We start from the raw sequence: 27,335 nt of genomic DNA, 5'->3' as shown, positions 1-27,335 counted from the left end.
GGGCTTACAATCGCTGTAAAAACCCAATGAGAAAGAGAGGGCGATAGGCCCCGCGTACACCCCAGCATTCCTAGATATTTTGTGCAAGGTTTCTCCTGTAAGGCCACTATAGTGTTAACTACTTTGTACTCTTTACTTTAATTTTTAAAATAATTTTTATTGAGTTTTCGTGTTACCTTAAAATTTTTGAATAACTTCAAAAAAAGAAAATTCTAATTAGTTTTGAAAATATCTGAACTCAAAAATAAACAAAATATAAATTTTTAAAAATAAAATAAATATTTGGTTAACCACCAAATATATTGGCGATTCTACCAACGGACCTAATTTTTAAATCGATATTTGATATAAATGCTGAATGTGGCGCTTTACGTATCACAGAGCTACTGAACAATGCAATATCACAAATAGAACTGCAACTAAGTGACGTGCTACCAAAAAAAAAAAAAAGACTATCAACCGGTTTCGGCAAATGTGCACACGATCCAATACAAAAATGCGTGAACTGATTTCTCAAAGAATAGCTAAATCAAAAATAGCTACAAGAATTAGTGAAGATTAAATAGTGAATTCTTAACCGAAATTTATCTAAAAATAACTCTAAAATTGTGCACAAATATCTTTAAATATTTATATGAAGTGAACTAAAGAAGTTATTATAATAAAACAAACATCCAAATTTAAAAATTTAGTATACAAAGATATAAACTATGAACAAAGATACAAATATAAATAAACTATCTACGTAAATACAAATATTAAAAACTTTATTATCTATATTTAAACTCTTAAAATTTAACTAAATACTTAAAAATTAAAAACTATTTACAATTGAGTTATCCACTTCATTACAACAAGAGCTATTTTACGCACAATACACACAAGAACGGATTTAAAATATAAGACATCACGTTGAAAATGACGAGATTTATAAAGAAAACCACAAAGCCATTGCATAAACAGCAACAACGATGTATTCAATTGTTATCACTTCCAAAAACGCAATTGATTCCCTTAAAATCTCTACAATCATCAATCAACTACTTATTAATTTTAATATATATATATATATATATATATATATATATATATATATATATATTTTATTAAATTAAATTTTATGTAAGTATAATTATTATTTTAATATTAAATTTAAAATCTATTATAATTTAAATTAAAATTTTAAACCCTTTAAATTTTCAAATTTATTTCAAGATTATTTTTATATTTTAAAAATTCTATATAAATTATTTAAATTTATTTATTTTTTATATAAAAATAAATATTTTATTTAAATTGTTAACTCCCTTTCCAAAAAAAAATCTTAAATATTTCCTAATTTTCAAATTTTTCATTTAATTTTTTTTTATATGGTTCTACGTTCACCAATACGAACCCGTAAGTTTACAAATTTGGAAAATCAAAACAACAATTATACAAATAACACAATGACTCACAATACAACTCAAAATTCTAACATTAATACAACACAAAACAACATCTCTAATATAACACAAGATACTTCAACACAAGATAACTTTACAAATTTTCCTTCTACTAAATCTATTAAATTACCACAATTTTGGCAAGATTGTCCTGATGTTTTTACTTGTTGAAGGACAATTTGAAATTAATAATATCACTGATGATAATTTAAAATTTCAAAATGGTCTAATTACTCTTCAACGAGATACTATTTCTAAAATTTTAGATGTTATTAACCCTCCTCCTCTTTTTAATAAATATGATACAATCAAAAAAATTCTATGTGAAAGATTTTCTCTTAGCGAAGAAAAACGATTAGAACAATTATTTTCAAAAGCTGAACTTGGTGATCGTTCACCATCTGAATTATTCTGATTTATGAAATCACTTATAGGTTCTGACTCCATAGTTAGCCAAGAATTACTCTTTAAATTGTGGATTCGTAAATTACCACAAGAAATACAAATTCATTTGACTTCCAATAATAATCAAAACAGAGATGAAATTATTATTTTAGCTGACAAACTTTTTGATTTAATCAATAATCCTCATTTTTCCAAATATCCTGTAGTCTCAAGTATAAATAATAATATTTTAGAACAATGCGTTAAAAATTTAACTGAATTAACCACGGCTATTTTTCAAAATTTAAATAAAATATCTAATGATATTAATCAATTACAAATCCGTTCAAGATCTAAAGATAGAAATAGATCTAAAACTCGAAATTTTTCAGGATCAAGAAATTTTTCAAACAATCGTAATTTTAATTCACAAACAACTATTTGTTGGTATCACAAAAAATTTAAGAATAACGCTCTCAAATGTATACCCCCATGCAATTTTAATCAAAATCATAATTCAAATTACGAACAAAATTTAAACTGAAACGATCCATTATGACGGTGACGGATAATGGAACTATTATATTTGTCGCCTATTCATATTTGATAAATTCAATAAACTTAATTTTCTTATCGATACCGGTGCAGTTGTATCAGTTATTCCCTTTTCTAAATTTAAAATTTATAAAAGAAATTCGGATCTTACTTTGACTGCAGCAAATGGTTCTTCAATTGAAACTTTCGGTACAAAACTACTTAAAATTGATTTAGGTTTAAGAAGAGATTTTGAATTTCCATTCATTATTGAGAATATTGATACACCAATTTTAGGAGCAAACTTTTTAGAAAAATTCGGAATTATTGTCAATATTAAAAATAAAGAAATAATGGATTCTACTACAAAAATTAAAGTTGCTGGATCTTCTGGATTTTCTGATATTTTCTCACTCAAAATTCCTATTGTCGAAAATAAGTTTTCAAAATTACTTAATGAATTTCCATCTATTACCTGCGAACCAGATTATACTAAAAAAGTTAAACACCATACGGTTCACAGGATAGAAACAAAAGGTATTTTACCATTTTCGAAACCCAGACGTCTTGATCCAATCAAACTTAAAATTGCTAAAACTGAATTTGAATTTTTAGTTAAAACTGGTATATGCAGACCTTCAAATTCTCCTATTGCATCTCCACTTCATCTCGTTCCTAAAAAAGAACCAAATGATTGGAGACCTTGCGGAGACTATCGAATACTTAATTTTATTACTACACCAGATCGGTATCCTTTACCACATATTCACGATTTAACAATTGATTTAAAGAACAAACATTTTTTTTCCAAAATTGATCTTGTGCGTGCCTACCACCAAATTCCAATGGCAGAAGAAGGCATTCATAAAACTGCAATAACTACCCCTTTTGGAATGTTTGAATTCGTAAGAATGCCCTTCGGTTTACGAAACAGTGCTCAAACTTTCCAACGCTTTATTAATGAAGTATTTTCTGATTTCGATTTTGTATTTACATACATTGATGACATTCTTATTGCCAGTGATAATGAAGATCAACATATAAATCATTTAAAATCAGTTTTCAAAAGACTTGAAGAATATAATTTAAATATTAAACCTTCAAAATGTACTCTCGGTGTAAATAAATTAAATTTCTTAAGTTACGAAATTTCAGGCGAAAGTATTAAACCATCTTTAGATAGAATTGAAATCATAACAAATTTTGAAAAACCAATTTCTATAAATAAATTACAAAAATTTTTAGGTATGATAAATTACTATCACAGATATATTAAAATGTTAGCAACAGAACTTAGTCCTCTTCATGAAATGTTAACACATGCAATTAAAAACAAACTCAAACAATTAAATTGGACAAATGAAACCACAACAGCTTTCGAAAATGTTAAAAAACTTTTTGCTAAAAATACTTTACTTACACATTTCGACAAAAATGGTACTTTATCATTAGCAGTAGATGCATCAAATGTTGCTATTGGAGCAGTTCTTCAACAAACTAGCAATAATATACTAGAACCTTTAGCTTATTTTTCAAGAAAATTAACTACAACAGAAACTAAATATTCAACATTTGATCGTGAACTTTTGGCAATTTATAATTAAACATTTTAAACATTTTCTTGAAGGTAGAACTTTTACAATTTATACTGATCATAAACCTTTAATTCATGTTCTAAATTCTAAAGTAGATAGATCTCCTCGTCAACTACGTCATCTTGAATATATTGCTCAATTTACAAATGATATTCAATATATACGTGGAAAAGACAACATAGTTGCCGACACACTTTCCCGTATTCCAGAAATAAATGCAATTTCAACTCAAGATATAAATTTAGAAACTTTATATAAAGAACAACAAACTGATACATTTTTACAAAAAACCATTTCTGATCCAAATTCTAAAAATAATTTAAAAGAAATTCATATTCCAGTTATTAATTTAAACATATGGTGTGATGTTTCTCTACAACCTTTTCGACCTTATGTTCCACATTCTATGAGAAGAATTATATTTGACAAAATTCACTCATTATCTCATCCAAGTATAAGAACAACTAGAAAATTAATTCAAAATAAATATTATTGGCCTAACATGCGTAAAGAGATTAACGATTGGACTTCATCTTGCATCAATTGTCAAAAATCCAAAATTTCAAGACATACTAAATCTCCTATCCAAAAAATTCAAATACCATCAGGCCGTTTTGAACATATTCATATGGATATTGTTGGACCTCTTCCAGTTTCAAATGGAAATTGTTATATTTTAACAATATTGACAGATTTTCACGTTGGCCTGAAGCTTATCCGCTTAAAGATATTTCAACAAATACTATAGTAAAAACTTTTATTCAAAATTATATACCACGATTTGGTATACCATTAAATATTACAGTAGATCAAGGTTCACAATTCACCTCAAAATTTTTTACAGAATTAACTAAACTTTTAGGTTCTCATAAAATTCATACATCTCCTTACCATCCCCAAGCAAATGGCATGATAGAGAGATTTCATCGAACTTTAAAAGCAGCAATTATAGCATCAAACGACTCGGTTCATTGGTCTGACATTTTACCATTCATTCTACTTGGTTTACGAACTTCTATTAAAGAAGATTTAAAATGTTTCTCTGCTGAACTTGTTTATGGCCAAACACTTAGAATACCTGGTGAATTAATTATTTCAAATAGTAATAAAGAACATGATTTTTCTAATGACGCTCTTCATAAAATAAGAGAATATTTTTCGCTTGTTCGTTCTAAAGTTTTTCATCATAACAAAGAAAATTTTTTCGTTCCTAAACAATTAGAAAATAGTGAGTATGTTTTTGTTAAAGTTCTTCGTAAATCTAATATAGACTCACCGTATGAAGGGCCTTTTAAAGTTATCTCTAAGAAACATAAAACATTTACAATTCAATACAAAAATACTATTAAAAATATTTCAATTGATTTACTTAAACCAGCAAACATACTTATTAACACTAATTTAAATACAAATACATTAAACAACAAAAAACAAAAAAAGGTTACATTTAATATTAATTAATAATTTGTTTGTTTCAAATTTTCTTGGAGGGGGAGTAAATATAGTGTTAAGTACTTTGTACTCTTTACTTTAATTTTTAAAATAATTTTTATTGAGTTTTCGTGTTAACTTAAAATTTTTGAATAACTTCAAAAAAAGAAAATTTAATTAGTTTTGAAAATATCTGAACTCAAAAATAAACAAAATATAAATTTTTAAAAATAAAATAAATATTTGGTTAACCACCAAAGTCACTCCTTCTAACTTAGGCCTGGTCCAATTTGGGACCTTGTACTTCTTTGTAAACAAGACCATATCCGCCTTCTCCGCATTGACTTTCAATCCGACATTAGATGCCCAGGTATGAATATCCCGAAGCGCCCGATCCATCAAAGAATTAATCGTATGAGTGATTTGTGTTTTTTTATTTTTAGATTTTGTGCTTTGAAACTAGTGAATGTCTTTTTTCCCCTCTATTTTTATACTCAGTTAACAGAGCTCACATAGTATATTAACTTTGATTGGATAACGGTTGGTTGTACAGGTGTAAAGGAATCGAGATAGTAATAGACTTCCATATATCAAAATCATCAGGATCGAAAAAAAATTTGACTCAGCCATGTCCGTCCGTCCGTCCGTCCGTTAACACGATAATTTGAGTAAATTTTGAGGTATCTTGATAAAATTTGGTATGTACATAGGTTCCTGAGCACTCATATCAGATCGCTATTTAAAATGAACGATATCGGACTATAACCACGCCCACTTTTTACCAAAGACGGATAAAGCGATGAAACTTGGTAGGTGGGTTGAACTTATGACGCAGAATAGAAAATTAGTAAAATTTTGGACAATGGACGTCGCACCGCCCACTTTCAAAAGAAGGTAATTTAAAATTTTTGCAAGCTGTAATTTGGCAGTCGTTGAAGATATCATGATGAAATTTGGCAGGAACGTTACTCCTATTACTATATGTACGCTTAATAAAAATTAGCAAAATCGGAGAAGGACCACGCCCACTTTTAAAAAAATTTTTTTAAGTAAAATTTTAACAAAAAATTTAATATCTTTACAGTATATAAGTAAATGATGTCAACATTCAACTCCAGTAATGATATGGTGCAACAAAATACAAAAATAAAATAAAATTTCAAAATGGGCGTGGCTCCGCCCTTTTTCATTTAATTTGTCTATGATACTTTTAATGCCATAAGTCGAACAAAAATTTACCAATCCTTGTGAATTTTGGTAGGGGCTTAGATTATAGGACGATAACTTATTTCTGTGAAAAAGGGCGAAATCGGTTGAAGCCACGCACAGTTTTTATACACAGTCGACCGTCTGTCCTTCCGCTCGGCCGTTACCAAGATAACTTGAGCAAAAATCGATATATCTTTACTAAACTCAGTTCGCGTACTTACTCGCTTTGTATTGGTATAAAAAATGGCCGAAATCCGACTATGACCACGCCCACTTTTTCAATACCGAAAATTACGAAAAATGAAAAAAAATGTCATCATTTTATACCAAATGCGAAAAAAGGGATGAAACATGGTAATTGGATTGGTTTATTGACGCAAAATATAACTTTGGAAAAAAGCTTTGTAAAACGGGTGTGACACCTACCATATTAAGTAAAAGAAAATGGAAAAGTTCTGAAGGCGATATAAAAAACCCTTGAAACCTTGGCAGGAATACTGTTCGTGGTACTACATATATAAATAAATTAGCGGTATCCGACAGATTATGTTCTGGCTCACCCTGGTCCACATTTTGGTCGATATCTGGAAAACGCCTTCACATATACAACTACCACCACTCCCTTTTAAAACCCTCATTAACCTTTAATTTGATACCCATATCGTACAAACACATTCTAGAGTCACCCCTGGTCCACCTTTATGGCGATATCTCGAAAAATACTCATTAACACCTTTCGTTTGATACCCATATTGTATGAACGCATTCTTGAGTCACCCCTGGTCCACCTTTATGGCGATATCTCGAAAAGGCGTCCACCTATAGAACTAAGGCCCACTCCCTTTTAAAATACTCATTAACCCCTTTTCATTTGATACTCATATCGTACAAACAAATTCTAGGGTCAACCCTGGTCCACCTTTATGGCGATATCTCGAAAAGGCGTCCACCTATAGAACTAAGCCCACGCCCTTTTAAAATACTCATTAACACCTTTCGTTTGATACCCATATTGTACGAACGCATTTTAGAGTCACCCCTGGTCCACCTTTATAACGATATCTCGAAAAGGCGTCCACCTATAGAACTAAGGCCCACTCCCTTTTAAAATACTCATTAACCCCTTTTCATTTGATACCCATATCGTACAAACAAATTCTAGGGTCACCCCTGGTCCACATTTATGGCGATATCTGGAAAAGGCGTCCACCTATAGAACTAAGCCCACGCCCTTTTAAAATACTCATTAACACCTTTCATATGATACCCATATCGTACAAACAAATTCTAGGGTCACCCCTGGTCCACATTTATGGCGATATCTGGAAAAGGCGTCCACCTATAGAACTAAACCCACACCCTTTTAAAATACTCATTAACACCTTTCATATGATACCCATATCGTACAAACAAATTCTAGAGTTAGCTCTGGTCCACCTTTATAACGATATCCCGAAAAGGCGTCCTCCTATAGAACTAAGGCCCACTCCCTTTTAAAATACTCATTAAAACCTTTCATTTTATACCCATATCGTACAAACAAATTATCAAAGTCCACCTTTATAACGATATCCCGAAAGCTCGAATTCCTATAAAACATGAAAAAGATGTTATTACTAAATTAGAGAAACTTTACGCAGAGTGGAGAAATTTACAGAAGGACCAGAAAAAACAATCGGAAGCTGCAAGGAACAAAATCAAAGAGTTCGCCTTAAAGATAGATGATATCTTTGATATCGCTCATCAAGACGCCTTGGCCATGATGAAATCAGAAGAAGACAAGCAATTTCTTTTGAAACAAAGGGAGAAGGGTCGTCCAGGCTCTATGCTTGGAGTGTATTTGAAGTTAGCTCGAGCTGAAGAAAGAAAACTACAAAAGGAACTTGCGAAAAAGAACAAAAAAATTCGATCGGAATGTTTCAACATAGGCAAGATTTTCTTTTTATTTTTTTTGAATTTTTTTATTTTTGTTGAAAAGGTTTGAGTAGATCGGTTTCTAATATTCAGTATATATTGAAGTATCACAAAACAACCTCAAGTATTTCACACCAACCTCATTATTTTCCTTATTTACGGTATTTTCCCTTTTCCTTCATAGATATAGATAGTGATAGTGAAGAAGACGAGGACAGTGATGGAGCGGAAAATATATGCGATGTGTATGATGGGGATGACATGGATGTGTCGAGTATGGACGTATGTACCTCTAAGGAAGCTGAAGATCTTCCAGGGCCATCTCATAGCAAAAAGATTAGGCGTGGGACTAGAGAAATTTTAACTATTTCTGTTTTGTTGGTTCGTTGTAAGGTATCTGACAGAAATGCCACACGAATTCTTAAAGCTACCATAGAAGCACTTGGGGAGAATCCTGACGACTTCAAAGTGTCAAAAACTGTTATCCAAGAAAGACGAAAAGTATTTAGGGAAAAATACACTGAGAATGTCAAGGAACAAGTTCATGTGACAGAGAAGGATGCTGTTGTGGTTCACCAAGCATTCTAAAGACAGAGCATACTGAACGAATAGCGGTTTTTATTTCTTATGGTGAACATGAACGACTACTAGGAGTTCCTACAGCAGATAATAGCACTGGCGAAGAACAAGCCGTGGCTGTTTATAATTGTATCGAGGAATGGGGTATCTCCCATACTAGCAAAGCCATGTGTTTCGACACCACTTCATCAAATACAGGAAGGCTTAAAGGAGCTTGTATAATAAAAAATTTTTTTTGTATTTTTTCCGAAAACTACATTTAAAAGCATATTTAAAAAAAAAATGATCCCAAACGGTCAATTTTTGAAAAAGTTATAGCATTTTGAAAAAAAATACCGTTTTCCAACTCAAAATAAGTTTTAAATGTTTTGAAAAAACGGTGTTTTTTCAAAATGCTATAACTTTTTCAAAAATTGACCGTTTGGGATCATTTTTTTTTAAATATGTCTTTAAATGTACTTTTCGGAAAAAATACAAAAAAAATTTTAAAGTTTTTTTTTTCAATTAAATAAAAAAAATTCTCGGCCCACTCCGGGATTAGTGGGATGATTGCAGAATTGATTGAAGTTTTTTATGGGGAAACAAGGGCGAAATTCGAAAAATCTCGAAAAACTGAAAAATTACAAAAAAAAACTTTAAAAATTTTTTTTGAATTTTTTCCGAAAAGTACATTTCAAAAGAAATGAAAAAAAAAGATCCCGAACGGTCAATTTTTGAAAAAGTTATAGCATTTTGAAAACAAAAACGGTGTTTTTTTAAAAATTCATAACTTTTTTTGAGTTGGATGAAAAAATTTGAAAAACTTCTGAAAAACGTCTTTCGTAAGCTAGAAAAAGAAGAAAAACTTTCAGCCAATTCTAAAGGGGTCTGGTTCAAAATTGGTCGAAATGGGATGGAATACCCCATATATTTTTCAAAGTCGTAAGCCAATGCCGAAAGTTGTATCCTGTCTGTTCAAAAAGGACATTGAGGAAACCTGTAGAATAGAGTATTCATTATTGTATCCTTGTGTCCTTAAAAATAATAAAATGTGTTAAAATACATTAACGTATGAAAAAAAACCGTTTTCCCATTCCAACATTTATACTTTAAAGAATATAAGAGATTTTTCATGATATCATAAGTTTGTTCTTAGAGGTACCTATTAAAATTTTTGGTGACAAAGGCTGTAATAGCTCGGTTCGGTTACAAATAACATAAAATTTGTATGGAATATAAATTAGTGGGAACAACATGCCTTTACCTGGAGCAGGCATGCTTAACGAACGAAACGATATCATTTCGTTACGATAATCAACGCTAATAAACGGAACGAAGTAACTTCGTTTCGTTTATTAACGTTAAGATCGTCAAATTAACGTTAATTTGACGTTCTTAACGTTAATAAACGAAGTGACTTCGTTTCGTTTATTAGCGTTGATTATCGTAACGAAATGATATCGTTTCGTTCGTTAAGCATGCCTGACCTGGAGATATGAATCATGAGAAAATAATGAAGAGTTCCGGAGATACGGCCCACAAACGTCGCTCATCGGCCAAAAAATCAAGTTTTTTGAAATTTTAAGCGCCCAGCGGCACATGTTAATGTGATCCAATCGTTCTTAAACTTTGGCTATCATAATATCTGCAAAGGCTGATCATTTTATGGGGTTCACGTTGACAAAAATACGACATCGATTTTTTACGGTCACCCCAATGTACATACATAGCTACAAATAAACGAACCTTACTACACACTATCCATGATCTTTTTCTTTTTAAATGTGAATATTTGGATGTTTTTGATTTGTTAAACCTTATAACTCTTAAGGATATTGGTCTAGTCGGGTCGGGGTCTAGATAATTCTTATAAGTAGTGTGTACTTGTACAAAGGGTATTATAACTCTGATTTGATTATAGTTGTAGCCAATTACATAAAGGAATCGAGATAGATATAGACATAGCTATATCAAAATTATCAACATCGAATAGCCGTCGATATCATTTTGCAACTTGATGAAAATATTGTTCTTGGTATTATATCTAGATCTGAGCAAAATGAAGTAACTCACAGGTTTAATCTTAACAAAATTTATACACTGAAAGAAATGAAACTAGTAAAATCAACAGATCAGGTTTGTTCTTCGTGAATTAAGAGACAATCAACCGAGTTCTTTGTCAAGCAGTTCTTTCGTTTTAAGGCACTCGCAAAAATCTTGCTTACCTTATCTACACAACAATAACTCAGCGTCTGAGCGCAACGGTTTGTAAACAAAGAACAAAAATGCATCTCAGTCACTTCACTGCCTGCCGTTATAGATGATCATACTCATAACTCGAAAGGTAATTGATTCGATTGACACTTGATCCGAAAGGTAATTGAACATTGTTTACTATATAGTTGGGCAGCTAAAATTGAGGTTATGTTGCGAATAGAGTCGAAGGTAGTCGAATGGGATGGAATGAAGAACAGCAGGAAGAGCAGTATCGCATTGCATCAATATACCTTCAATCTTGGTATCAATATTAAAGATAAATGTAGAAAAAATAACTAAATACTTGAATACAAGCAAACAATTTCCTTTAATTACTGCAAATAAGGTGTCAATCTAAAACTTATACATACGTTTTAATATAAAGAAGCCTATATCTACTTACAGTAACAAATAATTAGAAATGTATTTGGACCGGGGTTGGAACCCCCATTTCTTTATTCCAACAGAAAATAGTGGAATTTTATTTAATGAAATAATTAGTTTTTGCTTTTCATACAGGGCCACTGGCTTCATTGACGAACATCCGTAAGCAGCCCAAAAAAAAAATAGTACGCTTTTTACAAGAAAATATTTAAAATAAATAGCAGCTGTTTTCTCTTAAGGATTAAAGTCAATCAAAACAAAATGCATCTTTTGTTTCAAATGCAGCAAAAACAAAATTTTGCATTTTTTTGGTGTTTTATTATTTTTTGTGTAATTTATGGAAATTAAACAATTTTATTTTGTCATTTGTAACATTAAAAATAAAATCCAAAACACCAAGCAAAACCGTCTAGATTTTTGGCTCAATTAGACGAGTGCCTAAGAGCAATAATGAAACAATTAAGAATTTGTATTTTGTATGGAACATTTTGTTCAATAAGAGCTTTAATGTAGAACACTTAGCTAATTATTTCATTAACCCTCTGCTTGAAAATGCTATATCACTAAATTTTACGAATATGTGAAAGATGAACAGACGTTCAAGTCCACAACAAATTAACGTCTCATTAACTCTTAACCCAGGATCTTGATTATGTCAGCTCGCTTCACATCGAGCAGTATTGCTGCTCCAAACTTAGTGCACTGCTTCCATCTCTGGTTCTGTGGCGGTATAAAATAGAACATATCTATTAGCAATTTAGAAAGAGATAAAACTAATTACGTGTACCCTTCGTGCTTTTCTGTTTTTATTTATTCAAAAAAAAAAAAAAACCAACAATCCTACCAATCATATCAACCCACAAAGCCGTACTCAATTCAATGGCACAATTCACCTGTGCAAATATGTATATAAAACACAACTACAAGGAAATTTTCTATGAAAAAGTATAGCAAAATATTTGCCCAAATTAGCGCGCATTTCATTTCTGTAGAATATGCATAGAAACCTTGAATTTGTTATTTTGATAGAGTAAAATTGTATTACTTAGGTTTATAGAGCTCATATAATAGGCAATTTATATGGAAATGTCATTTTAAAAAGCTTTATAAATCTTTTGTATCTTTTACCAAACAACTGAATGACGCAATTTTACAGATAAGAGACAGTAAAGTGGCGCCGAGCAGGAGGATTGGTTAGATATGGTGCTAATACGGCCATGGCTATCTTCTTGAGGAAAGGTTTCTAGTTTCAGCACGTGCGGATTTGTCGTGTCAGGGCTAGAGCTCCAGTCATGATAAGGAACCACCTATCCTCGTGTATGCTATCAAACTTGAGCACTAAAGATCTGCCGGGGGTAGCAATAGAGGGGAACCGTCCTTTATTCTGCTACCTGGTTCATAACGTGGAAGTTCCAGGAGAGCATTTCAAAAGCTGGTAAACTAGGAGGGGTATAAAGGGCGGCTTGCCAAAAGCGCGGATGCAATTGCGCACCACAACGCATGCGGAGGGGATGGTACTGATTGTAAAACTGAGTCGCTTTTTTTGATATATACTACATATAATTTTACAAGTGGAAAGCAGTGGTAGCGTTCCTGCATATCTCGAGCCAACCTTTAGTAATGTGATCTAAGCATAATATCACGGTATGGATTGTATGAACGGAGGGTCCCTAAAGAAGGTGGAGAAGTGAAAAGCTTTCACCATCCATAAGTGTGTAGAAGGAAAATTTGGACAAAACAAAGAAATTTCCACCATAGAGGAACATGGAATAGCAAAGTGACCTTGGTGGAGTAAGAAGCTGAGTCTTCTTATAGAGCAGGTAAAAGAAGATTTTTAAGCTGGCAAAAGTTGCGAAAAGCGATAAGTGCTAAGACGAATACTTAGACCTGTAGAAGAATCTTTAAACGGGAAGTTAACAGGTCGAAAAGGGTATCATAGAAAAATTTCTATGCGGAATGCTCAGTAAAACGGCGATACCTAAGAAAGTCCTATTCAAGGGATACAGAGTTCAGAGACAGAGAAAAAAGTACGACGGGAAATTGTCACGTAGTAGTAAAGAGTCTCTTGAGGACTCCTTTTATGATAAACAATGACAGGTATACAATAACTGCCGAGGCGATTACATTTGTTTAGGCAGGATGCCTAACTTTTCCGCATCTGATTGCGACCCCCCCCCCCCCCCCCCCCCAATGCAACTCTGCAAATCGATACTCGATACTCGAATTAATTTATAACCACCCACACCATCACCCTCATGCATGTGCATGCATGTACATGCACGTGTATGTGTGCTTTTTGTCAGCCCTCATGCATATGCATGTCGGGGTTGATGTGTGGGTGCCTTTCCCCTCCAAAACGGAGGATTTTGCGGGTCAACGGTTGTAGCTTGCTATACAACCGGCCTCTTTCATTTCAACAGCCGTACCATACGCATCTGCCGCCAGCGATCTCTGCCGTGTTCCAGCATATTCAGGTAATATTGTAACAAGTTTATTTTACCTCTACCCAATAAAGTGCATTTTTATAACGAGGAAACTCCTCCCGTGTTCTTCTTTCTTTTCTATTGAGTGAATCATCCATTGAGCGAGATCGACCCTTGTGCGCCTACCCACTGCCGGTTTACGACGCACTCAGGCCGAACATTTGGTCCTTCTCACCAGGAATTAGAACAGAGCGCCTATATACAGTCCACATCCACACAAAATCTTCTATATACACTTTGATGGTAAAATTCTTTTAAGAAGCTGAAATACACGTTTGGTGGTACACTTTCGTGGTAAAATTCTTTTGGTGACATTAAAATCATAGCTGATCGCACACACTTAAAAATTCCTCATAAAAAATTTATCCGGGAAAAAAGTATTATTTTCACATCAGCGTCAATCACTGAGCAATCGACAGCGAGTGGAAGCCACTGCAAGACATCAAGCCATCTTACCACATAAGCACCACTATACAAATCGCCATAAAAAGCCAGAGTAAGTGCAATATTTCTTGCCACATTTTGTTTTGGTTGGTTAAAAACAATAAATAAAAAGTGCGAAAAATCATTTAAAGTGCCATACGTGATTGTAGTTAACCGCGAAAAGTGTGAAAAAAACTGTGTAGTGCCAAAAAACAAAATAAGTGCAAACGTGTTGCATTAACGTCGGTTAAGATTCCTTGTGACTATCTGGTCTGTCCCCCCACCAGCGGTAAGGCTCTCCAGACACAGCACAGGGAAGAGGTGCACATAACCTCACTTTCACAAAAATTTCACGCCATTTGACTGCGGCAAAATTTAATTTCTTTTGCGTCACTATTATTTTCACTAATTTCCTTAATCAATCTTGTTACACAGTTTTTTGTTCTTTGTTGCATAAGATCTATTTCACGGTTTCACACTTTTCGTCGAGTTTATATCAACGCGCGCACTTAGTATACAATACAATTTAACTTGGAAGTGGCGAGTGGCCCCCTTTATTTACACAAGACAGATTGGTGTTGCTTCCCCCTGCTCCCTGTTTTACGGCACAAATAAGCTGCAAAGTCAGTGAAAAAATAAACAAATTGAAAGCGTTAAATAAAGAGTTTTTCTATATTTTAATCATTGTTGGTTGGGTGATTCGCACAGGTTTTTTCAGTTTTACAACCCCTTTTTAATTTGATCACAAATTTTAATCCATGAACATGGAATCATATATTAGATTGGCCGATCGAATAATCGAATTCGAGGCCGATTTTAATGACATCAATGCGGCTCTGCACACTGTGCACACTCTTGCAATACAGCAAAAAGAGTTGCAAGCTAAGTGGGAAAAAGCCGAGACCGCCCTCGAGGAATTGCTGGACTCTGACACGCTCGATGCTAAGAAAATTGCAGCGGTCAAGATCAAGCATAAAGCGGCATATGCCGTATTCCTGAGATGCATGTCGAACATGGCTGAAATTCAAACTAAATTGAAGGAGGAAAAAGATAGGGCAGTCGAACCTGAGGGAGAACGCGCTCGCGAACATAGTATCCGCCTGCCAGCTTGTGATACTGAGGTGTTCAAGGGCGACTACCTATCTTGGCCAACGTTTCGTGACCTGTTCACAGCCATATACAAAAACAACAGTCGCCTAAGCCCGGTAGAAAAGTTGTTCCACCTCAATCAGAAAACTCAAGGTGAGGCAAAGGACATCGTCAAGAAATGTCATTTGACAAATGAAGGCTTCGTAACAGCCTGGAAAAACCTATGTGAGAGATACGAGAATAAACGGATTCTCGTGAACTCACAACTACAAATTTTGTTTAATCTAAAAAAGATAGATAGCGAGTGCGGCAGCTCTATCAACACCTTACAGCGCGACATAAATAATTGCTTGGCATCTTTAAAAACACATCAGATCGATGTTTCAAATTGGGATGCGATTATTACCTATTTATGCTCGACAAAATTACCTGAAAATACGTTGGCTCTATGGGAGCAGAGCATTGACCACAAGACGGACATATCCAAGTGGGAGGATATGGACAAATTCTTGTCAAATCGTTTCCAGACACTTGAAACCGTGTCTGGTTTTACAGGGAATGCCACTTCTAAAGTGCAAAAATCAAACACGTCGCGCCAGTCAACGGAAAACCCTACAAAAAGACTTGGTGCTTTTCAAACCAAAGTAACCAAGCAAACAACAAAATCAATGTGTAAAATGTGCAAATCTACGGAGCACAGATTACGCAACTGTTCACGTTTTTGCGATTTAAATCCGGTAGAAAGGATTAAATTCGTCAAATCCACAAATGGCTGCCTGAATTGTTTATCCCCAGGACACACAGTGACGAGGTGCACCAGTTCGTACAACTGTTCCAAATGCCACTCTCGTCACCACACGCTCCTGCATGCGGACACACTTCAGCAACCGGCGGTACGAAATCCCTTCAAAGATGCGGATAATGCCCCATCAACTTCGGCACAGGCAAGGAAAAGACAGGAATCGGGACAACCACCTTCCTCGGCGAATCAGAATGTCAAATCCTGCCATGCCAATTCCAGCACAGGCGTGCTATTAGGAACTGCTCGCGTACACATTCACCATAATGGTACCGACTTCTCCGCGCGGGCATTAATTGATTCTGGGTCTGAATGTTCCTTTATAACTGAAAGACTGAAACGCAGAATCAATTTGCCAGCGAGGAAAATGCATGCCCATGTTTCAGGCATCACAAATGCGGTGTCAGCACAGGTGAAAGAAGCATCCAACATCGAACTACGTTCACCAGTGGATCCCTGCTTCAGCCTGACTACACCCGTACTAGTTCTAGCGAAACTCACTGGGAATCTTCCATCCTGCCATATCAACGCAATGACTATGCAGGCATTCCCAGACTTGGTTTTGGCAGACAAGAGGTTCTACGTCAACGAAGACGTAGACCTCATACTTGGCGGAGACATATATCCCCAAATTATAATGAGCGGTATAAAGAAGAATGTGCTAAACACACTCTTAGCCCAAGAGACAGTGTTCGGTTGGATACTAACCGGTCGTATCGAATCACCGAATCCAACGAAGAGCATTATGTCTTTTTACAACGAGGTTGCGTTAGACAATCAACTCAAAGCTTTCTGGGAGGTAGAAAATGAACCCAAAAATAAAATATTAAATGAGGATGAAAGGTACTGCGAACAACTATTTAAAGAAACAACGCAGCGAAGTGATAATGGAAGGTACACCGTGTCACTACCATTCCGGCAGGATTACCCTAACAATATTAACTTAGGACCATCCCTGAAGCGTGCATGCTCTCAATTCTTCCGGAATGAGGGGCGGCTAATAAAAAACCCAGATTTAGGAAAAGAATATTTTCGAGTGTTGTCAGAATATGAAACGCTTGGACATATGAGAAAATTAAAAAAGAATATCCCATCCGACGATTCGGATCATTACTTCCTGCCCCACCACGCCGTTATTAAAGCGGAAAGTACCACTACAAAGGTACGCGTCGTATTCAATGCCTCGAGCCCTACGGTCAACGGTAATAGCTTAAATGATATTCTACTCCCAGGCCCAGTTCTACAAGCCGATCTACCCATCCTTATCTTACGATGGAAACTATACCGTTTCGTCTTCAATAGCGACATCGAAAAGATGTATCGACAAATTTGGGTGAACGAAAATCACACCAAATTTCAACGTATTGTGCATCGCACTTCCCCGAATGACCCTATTAGTCTTTACGAATTAAAGACGGTTACCTTCGGAGTGAATTGCGTTCCATATCTCGCGATAAGAACGCTCCTACAGCTGGCAGACGACGTGTCAAACTCACACCCTACAGCGGCTAACATACTACGAGAATACATGTATGCATATGACGTGTTAGCGGGTGGACATACGATCACATCGACTATTAAAGCCAGAGATGAAATTCGTCAAGTCCTACACTCAGCGGGCTTTCCACTTCGCAAATGGACATCCAATTCAGAGGACATTCTAAGGAACATCCCCAAAGCAGACCTGCTCAATGAAAACTTCCTGGCATTCGAAGATACCAGTTCAGTTAAAGCGCTAGGCATTCGATGGAATGCCCTCTCCGATTTATTTTATTTTAAAGCAGGGACGCTGGACAACCCGGAAAACATTACGAAGAGAGCGATACTATCAGCAATCGCCAAACTTTTCGATCCCTTGGGATGGCTGGCACCAATGGTCATTGTGGCAAAAATACTCATGCAGAGTATTTGGTTGGAAGGCACCGCTTGGGACGAACCAGTATCTACCAGTACGCTGGAACGATGGAAAACCTTCACCGAACAATACCATGAAATCGATAAAATCCGGATACCTAGATGGGTCAACTTTTCTCCAGGAACCGACATCGAGATCCATGGATTTTGTGACGCATCCGAGAAGGCTTATGCAGCAGTCATTTACATGCGTGTCAAAACGGATGATAATGTCTGCACAAACCTACTTCTAGCCAAAACCCGAGTAGCCCCAGTGAAAACTCTTTCTCTTCCACGATTGGAGCTTTGCGGAGCCGTGCTGTTAGCGGAAATCACCGAATCAATTTTCAGGAACCTCAAGTTGGGACCAGTGAAAGTGAACCTTTGGACGGATTCAACTATCGTCCTCGCATGGATAAGGAAACCGCCGTGTTCCTGGTCCACTTTCGTCGCGCATCGGATCACCAAGATCATCGACATGGTCGGAAATAAGAACTGGTTGCATGTAAACTCATAATCTAACCCAGCAGATTTAGGTAGCAGAGGATTACCTGCGTCTGAATTGGTTAACAATTCGTTGTGGTGGCAGGGACTTTCTTGGCTGCAAGAAGACACTTCCCAATGGCCAGCACAAGAACGTGACTACATCACCTCCGTAGAGGAAAAGAGGGCGAAGACCTGCGCAACAACAACAGTAAATACTATCGATGTTCTTCAACGCTTTTCAGACCTATCTAGGGCTTTACGGGTGCTCTCATACGTAATGAGGTTCTACCGAAGAACTCACCCCAAAACAAAAAAGCATTTCAGGTCAAGTCACCTTTAATCTCTCCTGATGAGATCAAATCAGTAACCCAACTCTTAATTAAAATCTATCAGAAACAACACTATAGTTCCGAATATAGTGATCTTGTAAGGATAAAATCCCCCAATTTAACTTTTTAATAATCATCTGGCAACATCTCAACATTGTTGCTCACAATAATATTTGATTGTGAATGTTACACATAAAATGAATACAACACAACACATTATGGCATGATCCATTGTAATATAGTATGTAAGAGAGAATAAGATATATGTGGGGTGAAATATGAAAATGACGAGTGCCAAGAGTGACATCGGCATTTTTCATGTTTCACCGCCATCAATATAATTTCGGCTACTCAGTGAATTGGACGCTTTTAGAATTGGTCATTCAAATAAAGTATTGTTAAAATCTAAAAGTTTTTCCTTTCTTTAAATCCATGAGTTTCTGGCGGAGAAGACCGCCACGTCAATAATATAAACGTGAACATGGCGTCGATATGGAGGCGGCGCCCTCCAAGATAATGGAAAATATAAGAACAGCAAGGTGACGCCACATGGTAAAACGGGGCGAAGAAGCAGGTAACCTAACCTAGGTGAAATGTATGGGTTGGCTAGCGAAGCCGCAACCTTACATTATATGGCGACCGTGAGGCTGGAGCCTCGTCCATTTTATTTTAACATCGGAACGAGCCGGACGTCTAGTAAGTGGTGAGTGAGAAATTTTTTCAAGTGGACAGAAAGCAAAAGTGTGTGTGTGGTGCGATAAACGTGCAAAATTAAAAATTCAATTTTCTAATAAATTTCAATACTTAAATTGCTAATTAAAATTCTAACCTACGGCTTAATTTTCTAAACAAATTTAACCAAATTTCTTCTAAATAAATTTTCAATAAACTACAACACAATTTTCTAATTAAAATTCAACCTAAAATTTTCTAAAATAAAATTTCACTAATCTACGACATATTTTTCTAAATGAAATTCAACTAATTTTCAACACATAATTTTCCAAATACATTTTTAATAAACTACCGTGCAATTTCCAAACTAAAATTCAATAAAACCTCAATACACAATTTTCTAAAATAAAATTCTACTAAAGTACGATATAATTCCTTAAAATAAAATTTAACAAACCTAAAATATACTCTTCTAATACAAATTCAAACAATGCTACGATTCAATTTTACATATTAAACTTACAAACGACAATACAAATTCCCTACATTGAGTCCAATAAACCACAAGGACAATTCTAATAATCAAATTCAACAAAACTAAAATACAATTTAATAAATAAAATCTAACGAAAATTTTATAAAATTCCATAAATTCTCATAACGGCACTCGCACCACGCCACGCATAACGGCGAAATTAACGGCACTCAAAATTCTCCACCACCAACTTTAAGCATAAAACAACAACATCGAAGACACATACATCGAAGACAACACCAGCAGCAACAACACCAGCAGCGATTCAGGTCGGCCAGCGCAGCAGCCGCAGTGACAAAAATAAGTATACATATATGTATTAAACATTCTTTTGCCTACGGGTACTTTTCTTTAAAATTATATATGTATGTATATTAAAAATTAAAATGTCATATTAAATATCTCCGTATTCCAACTAAATTAACTTCTCATTAAATATAAATTTTGGATTTTTTTTGACAATACATAAGTGGTTTTCGGAAAAACCAATCAATTTTTCGGTGCATGCGGTGGTTCCGTTAAAAACCAAATTTTTTTTATTACACGCGGTGGTTCCGAGAAAAACCAAATTGAGATATTTTTGAATAAAGCGGTGCGTCCGTGAGTACATTTTAAGATTTTTACCTATTCATATACATAATTTTGAGCCATTTTAATATCAATTACTTTCATAGATCTTTCATAAAAATTCACTGCAGTTTCAATTAATTCCACTAATTAATTCTACTAAATTGTTAAATATTTCCTCAATTTTTTTTCTCTTCGCTCTTTTTCCTCAACGATTTAACTTCGAATATAAATTCAACATTCAAGCAAGTGCTTTAGTAATTTCATATGTACAACCTTAGAAGTGGTAGACAAGTGAAAAAAACTTCAGATTCAGAATCCGATTCAGACAAATCAGGCTCAAGCTACGAAAGTTTAGCCTCATCTTCGACCGAAAAAGTCACAAACCAGGAAAATAGATTTTCTTTATCAACAGATTTTCCAGGCTTCGAAAATTCTTCCATTAAAAATTCAACTTCTAATTTAGCTCCAAATCTTAACGATTCAAATAGTGAAATTTTAACTTCTTCTACTTTAAAACAAAATCCTAACGACCCAAATAGTGCAAACTTAGTTAATCCTTCTTCCAACGAAAACCCAGATCTTAACGATCCAATTAGTACAAACGTGGCCTCATCTTCTGCTAATTCAGCTCCAGATCTTAACGATCAAATCATGGCAACTCCAGAGGAAAAAAGAATTTTTATTAACACATGTGCTAATTCTATTAGAGAAAAATACAGTGGTGATCCACTTGATTCTTTTATAGACAAAATTGAATTACTCGAACTATTCGCTACTGCAGATTTAACCGATACTTTTATAGCGTTCTTGAAATCAAAATTAGAGGGTAAAGCTCGTGAAGCAATACCAACACAAGTAGCTTCAGTCAACGAAATTAAAACAGCTCTACGTAATAGGATCAAACCAGACAACTCGAAAGTTGTAGCAGGGAGAATTGCAGCGTTGCACGTTAGCGGTAATAACTATACAGACTTTGCCAAAAAAGTAGAAGATTTAGCTGACTCACTTGAGCGGTCTCTTATTATTGAAGGGATCACTCAAACGAAAGCTCATGAAATGGCAGTCGAACAAACTGTTAACGTGTGTCGCCTAAATGCAAAATCCAATTTAGTAAAAACCATTTTAGCCTCAACGACATTTACTGATCCGAAAGACGTAGTAGCAAAATTAATTGTAGAACAAAACAACGAAGTAACTGAGCGTCAGGTTTTAGCTTTTCGATCACGTGGTAACAGTACATTTAGAAATTCACGTGGTAGCTATCGAAGTTTTTACCCAAACCGCGGCTATATTGGTTATAGAAATAATAACAGTTCATTTTCACACAACAGTAATTATAACGGTAATAATAATCAAAGATACAGGAATTATCACGGAAATAGATATCAAAATAATCACAATAATAATGCGCGTCCAAATACCAACCCTAATCCAAACAATAGTAGCAATAGGAACAACAATTCGAGATCAGCCAATGGTAGAGGTCGAAACGCAAACGTTCGCGCTTTAAACGCCAGTGCCCCTCAGGAGCGAACACTGAGGGAGGACGAATTAAGCGAGTAAGCGAACTTCCCTCACCAATAGCCATCTATTGTTTAAATTTAAATTACTCTGATTTTATAGAATTACAACTAAACGAGTCACAAAAATTTTGTTCTTTCCTAGTAGACACTCAAGCCGACATTTCCTTAATAAAAATATCATGTCTAGACAGAAATATTCCCTTAAATACGAACGACATTATCAACATTACCGGAGTCACTTCTAATTCAGTTTCTACTTTAGGTAAAATTACCGCAAATTTAAATTTTTCAAACTTTTCCATTAAACATACTTTACACGTAGTAAATGAAGATTTTAATATTCCATCCGACGGCATACTGGGTAAAGATTTTCTGAAAATTAACAAATGCATTATTAATTATGAAAGAAATAGTATTTCCTTTTGGGTAGGTAATGAAAAAGTCGCGATACCAATCCTACACGGAACAGAAAGCGACAGTTGTATCATTCCACCAAGATGCGAAATATTCAGACTTTTTGATTTAGGAAATTCACCCGAGCCACTTTTCGTGGACTCGCAGGAAATCGAAAAAGGTGTTTTCACAGCTAGGTGCATTGTTAATTCCAGTAACCCAATTATCAAAGTTATAAATACAACGGATGATATAAAGTGTGTCAAAAGAAAAAGTATTCAGACAGAAAAACTTTCAAACTACAATGTTTATACAATTAACAAGACAGAAACAGAAGACAAACGTACGAAAAAACTAACTTCGATTTTAAAAAATCAAATACCTCAACATGCTCATAGTAAACTAATTGACCTTTGCATAGATTATGCCGACATTTTCGCTCTCGACACGGACAAAATGACTTTAAATAACTTTTACGAGCAAAAACTAAGATTGACAGACAACGATCCGGTATATGTTAAAAACTATAGATTGCCATATTCTCAACGCGAAGAAATAAATCGCCAAGTAAATAAATTATTAGACAACGATTTGATTGAACCTAGTTATTCGAATTACAATAGTCCTTTGATTGTAGTCCCAAAGAAAGATACAAATGGTCAAAAAGCATATCGTATGTGCGTAGATTTTCGCGCAGTAAACAAAAAACTCATTGCTGATAAATTTCCACTAGCTAGAGTTGACGATATTTTAGACAATCTCGGTAGAGCAAAATATTTTTCCACATTAGATCTTTTTTCAGGATTTCATCAAATCCCCTTGCATCCTGACTCTCGTGACATTACGTCATTCAGCACTGATCGTGGCGCATTTAGATGGAAAGTGCTTCCATTCGGCTTAAATATAGCACCAAACTCATTTTCGCGAATGATGACCATAGCTTTTTCGGGTATACCACCCAATGTCGCATTCTTATACGTCGACGATATTATCGTCATAGGGTGTAGCGAAGCACACCACATTAAAAATCTTTCAAAAGTTTTCAATACTTGTAGATCTTTCAATCTCAAACTTAACCCAAATAAATGCAACTTTTTACGACCAGAAGTTACATTTTTAGGTCATAAATGCTCAGCCAAAGGTTTGTTGCCAGACGACTCTAAGATAAACGCAATTAAAAAATATACAAAACCGACTGACAAAGACGCGGTACGACGATTCGTCGCGTTTGCAAATTATTACAGACGGTTTATACCTAACTTTGCGTCTCTGGCAGCGCCTCTGAACCGATTAAGCAGGAAAAGAGTTGAATTTGTATGGGATGTAGAGTGCGAAAGAGCATTTTTATCTTTGAAAGCAGCGTTACTTTCACCAAAATTACTTCAATATCCAGATTTTACTAAACAATTCATTATTACAGTTGATGCTTCCACAACTGGATGTGGCGCTATTTTAAGTCAAGAACAGCAAGGTAGTGATTTACCAATTTGTTTCGCTTCTAAAGCATTTAATAAAGCAGAACAGAAAAAACCTATTATAGAATTAGAGCTTTTAGCTATTTACTTTGCAATCAAGCAATTTCGACCATATGTGTATGGTACCCATTTCATTGTAAAATCAGATCATAGACCTCTAGTATACTTATTCAACATGAAAGACCCATCTTCAAAACTTTCAAGAATAAGACTGGAACTATCTGAATATAACTTTACTATTGTATATATAAAAGGTAAATCAAACGTTTGTGCTGATGCACTATCGCGTATAACAATCGATGAGATTAAAGAAGCTAATAAACAAATTTTGGCAGTACAGACAAGAGCCATGACAAAAAAGGCAAACGACAAAAATTTACATAGGAAAACAGACAAAAACGACGAAAAACAACTTACTTTACATGTCTACGACAAATTTTCATTTAATTTTTCGAAAAAAGTCCCACGAATAAGATCTGCAATTACGTACGATAAAAATAATAAAACAACAAATTTAAGAATTTTTGCGCATATTAAACATAAGAAACTCGAGTTACTTAGTTTTGAGCTTGTTAACGAAATAATGACTTTAGAGAAATTACTTTCGAGGCTTGAATCAGAAGCCGGCAAACGCAAAATTAATCAGATTGAATGGCCTAAAAACGATATTATGTTCGAACATTATACAATTACGAATTTCAAAAATATTGGAAATAAAATTTTAAAATCATTAGAGATTATACTGACAGATCCAGTGGAGACAGTAACAGATGAAGATACAAAATTAAAACTCATGAAAATTTACCATAATGATCCCATTTCCGGTGGACATTGCGGAATGAAAAGACTTTACGCAAAATTGCGAACAAAATTTTATTGGAAGAACATGACTCGCGATATATCGAAATATATCAAAAATTGTAAGGATTGTCTGTTAAACAAGGTTAAACCTAAAACAAAAGAAAAACTTGTTTTAACACCAACTCCTTGTAAACCATTTGATATACTAGTAATTGACACAATAGGACCCCTACCTGAGTCCAAATATGGTAACAAGTTCGCACTTACCATGATTTGCGACATGACTAAATATCTGGTAACAGTCGCTGTACCAGACAAATCGGCAAAAACAATCGCTTCAGCTATTTTTGAAGGATTCATTTTAACTTACGGCACAATGAATGCCATAAAATCAGATTTAGGTACTGAATTTAAAAACGAATTATTTGAAGAATTAACTAAACTTTTAAATATCCAACATAATTTTTCAACTGCATACCATCATGAAACTGTTGGCACGATTGAACGTAATCATAGAGTTTTTAATGAATACTTACGTGCATATCTAAAAGACAATTTTTCTGATTGGGATGTTTATTTAAAATATTTTACCTTCCTACACAACACTACGAGTAGCACAGTTTTCGACAATCAATTTTCGCCTTACGAGTTAGTTTTTGGAAAAAAGGCAACTTTGCCTAATGAAATGACAAAAGAAAAAATTGACCCGATCTATAACGTCGAAAACTATGCCAAAGAAGTTAAGTTTAGGATGCAGAAAACGCACAAAATGGCGCAAAACCTAATTAACAAAAATAAATTACAAAGTAAAAATTTGTACGATAAAACGGCACGACCTTCAATTGTAAAAATCGGAGATAGAGTGCTTTTACAAAAAGAACCACATCATAAACACGAAAATATTTATCAAGGTCCGTTCATCATAACCAAAATTAACGAACCCAACGTAACTATTTTCGATGAAGTCAAAAACAAAGAAAAAGTGGTACATAAAAACCGCCTTAGTAAAGTAAATTAACATTACTTTAATACCTTGATAAAACGTTAAATACCATTGAAAAATAAATCCAAAATTTTCTTACTAGAATTTAAGCAGCCACGAAGGCTTAAAAATTGTTAATACAAAAAAAGTAAAATAACACACATTTTGTATATTCAAAAAAAAACCTATTTCATGAAAATTGTTCGTATTTCTTAAGTTCAAACAAAAAAAAAAAACAGAAAAAAAAACTATTTCAAAAGCAGCAAAGATTAAAAATGTAAAACTTTAACAAATTTAAAATATATTAAAATGTAAATATCCACAACAAAAAGAAGAACAAACAACATAATTTAATAAATTAAAATCAAATTCATTCATTTGTAGTAATCAGTAATAAAAATGGTTCCGAACCAACGAATTAAAAAGGGGAGGTACACCCTAATATAAATATATTCGTTTGTTCGCAACAATTTTTATAAGTTATGGCCAAAGAAGAATGTGACAAAATTGATCACTTTGTCAATTCTTCTTTTCCCCAAAAAGGGTGATGTAAGGATAAAATCCCCCAATTTAACTTTTTAATAATCATCTGGCAACATCTCAACATTGTTGCTCACAATAATATTTGATTGTGAATGTTACACATAAAATGAATACAACACAACACATTATGGCATGATCCATTGTAATATAGTATGTAAGAGAGAATAAGATATATGTGGGGTGAAACATGAAAATGACGAGTGCCAAGAGTGACATCGGCATTTTTCATGTTTCACCGCCATCAATATAATTTCGGCTACTCAGTGAATTGGACGCTTTTAGAATTGGTCATTCAAATAAAGTATTGTTAAAATCTAAAAGTTTTTCCTTTCTTTAAATCCATGAGTTTCTGGCGGAGAAGACCGCCACGTCAATAATATAAACGTGAACATGGCGTCGATATGGAGGCGGCGCCCTCCAAGATAATGGAAAATATAAGAACAGCAAGGTGACGCCACATGGTAAAACGGGGCGAAGAAGCAGGTAACCTAACCTAGGTGAAATGTATGGGTTGGCTAGCGAAGCCGCAACCTTACATTATAATCTAAAGGCCGGAAAACCCATTGCAGGGAGAGTGCAATACTCTCACTTAATCCCTATCTAGACCAACATGGCATCATTCGGGT

General features: G+C 34.4%; 2 protein-coding genes across 2 annotated transcripts in view; both read left to right on the top strand.

Annotated features, from left to right (window-relative positions):
* Positions 1-27,335, top strand: part of loco (locomotion defects) — a 418,869-nt gene that overhangs the window by 232,437 nt on the left and 159,097 nt on the right. The gene's annotated exons all lie outside the window — the stretch shown is intronic.
* On the top strand, positions 13,949-19,323 carry LOC137235444 (uncharacterized). The gene is made up of 2 exons (XM_067758441.1): positions 13,949-14,184; positions 14,280-19,323. Exon 2 carries the CDS (start codon positions 15,375-15,377, stop codon positions 18,912-18,914), a length of 3,540 nt encoding a protein of 1,179 aa, XP_067614542.1. The 5' UTR covers positions 13,949-14,184; positions 14,280-15,374; the 3' UTR covers positions 18,915-19,323.

Source organism: Eurosta solidaginis, chromosome 1 (assembly GCF_040869045.1).
Source record: "Eurosta solidaginis isolate ZX-2024a chromosome 1, ASM4086904v1, whole genome shotgun sequence".
NCBI classification, from domain to species: Eukaryota; Metazoa; Arthropoda; class Insecta; order Diptera; family Tephritidae; genus Eurosta; species Eurosta solidaginis.
The sequence above is the reverse complement of the archived record's forward strand: the minus strand, read 5'-3'. Positions and strand labels throughout refer to the sequence as shown.

Bases quoted from the DNA above. Each gene is read 5' to 3' on its own strand.
- LOC137235444 (XM_067758441.1), top strand. From the start codon at position 15,375: ATGAACATGGAATCATATATTAGATTGGCCGATCGAATAATCGAATTC.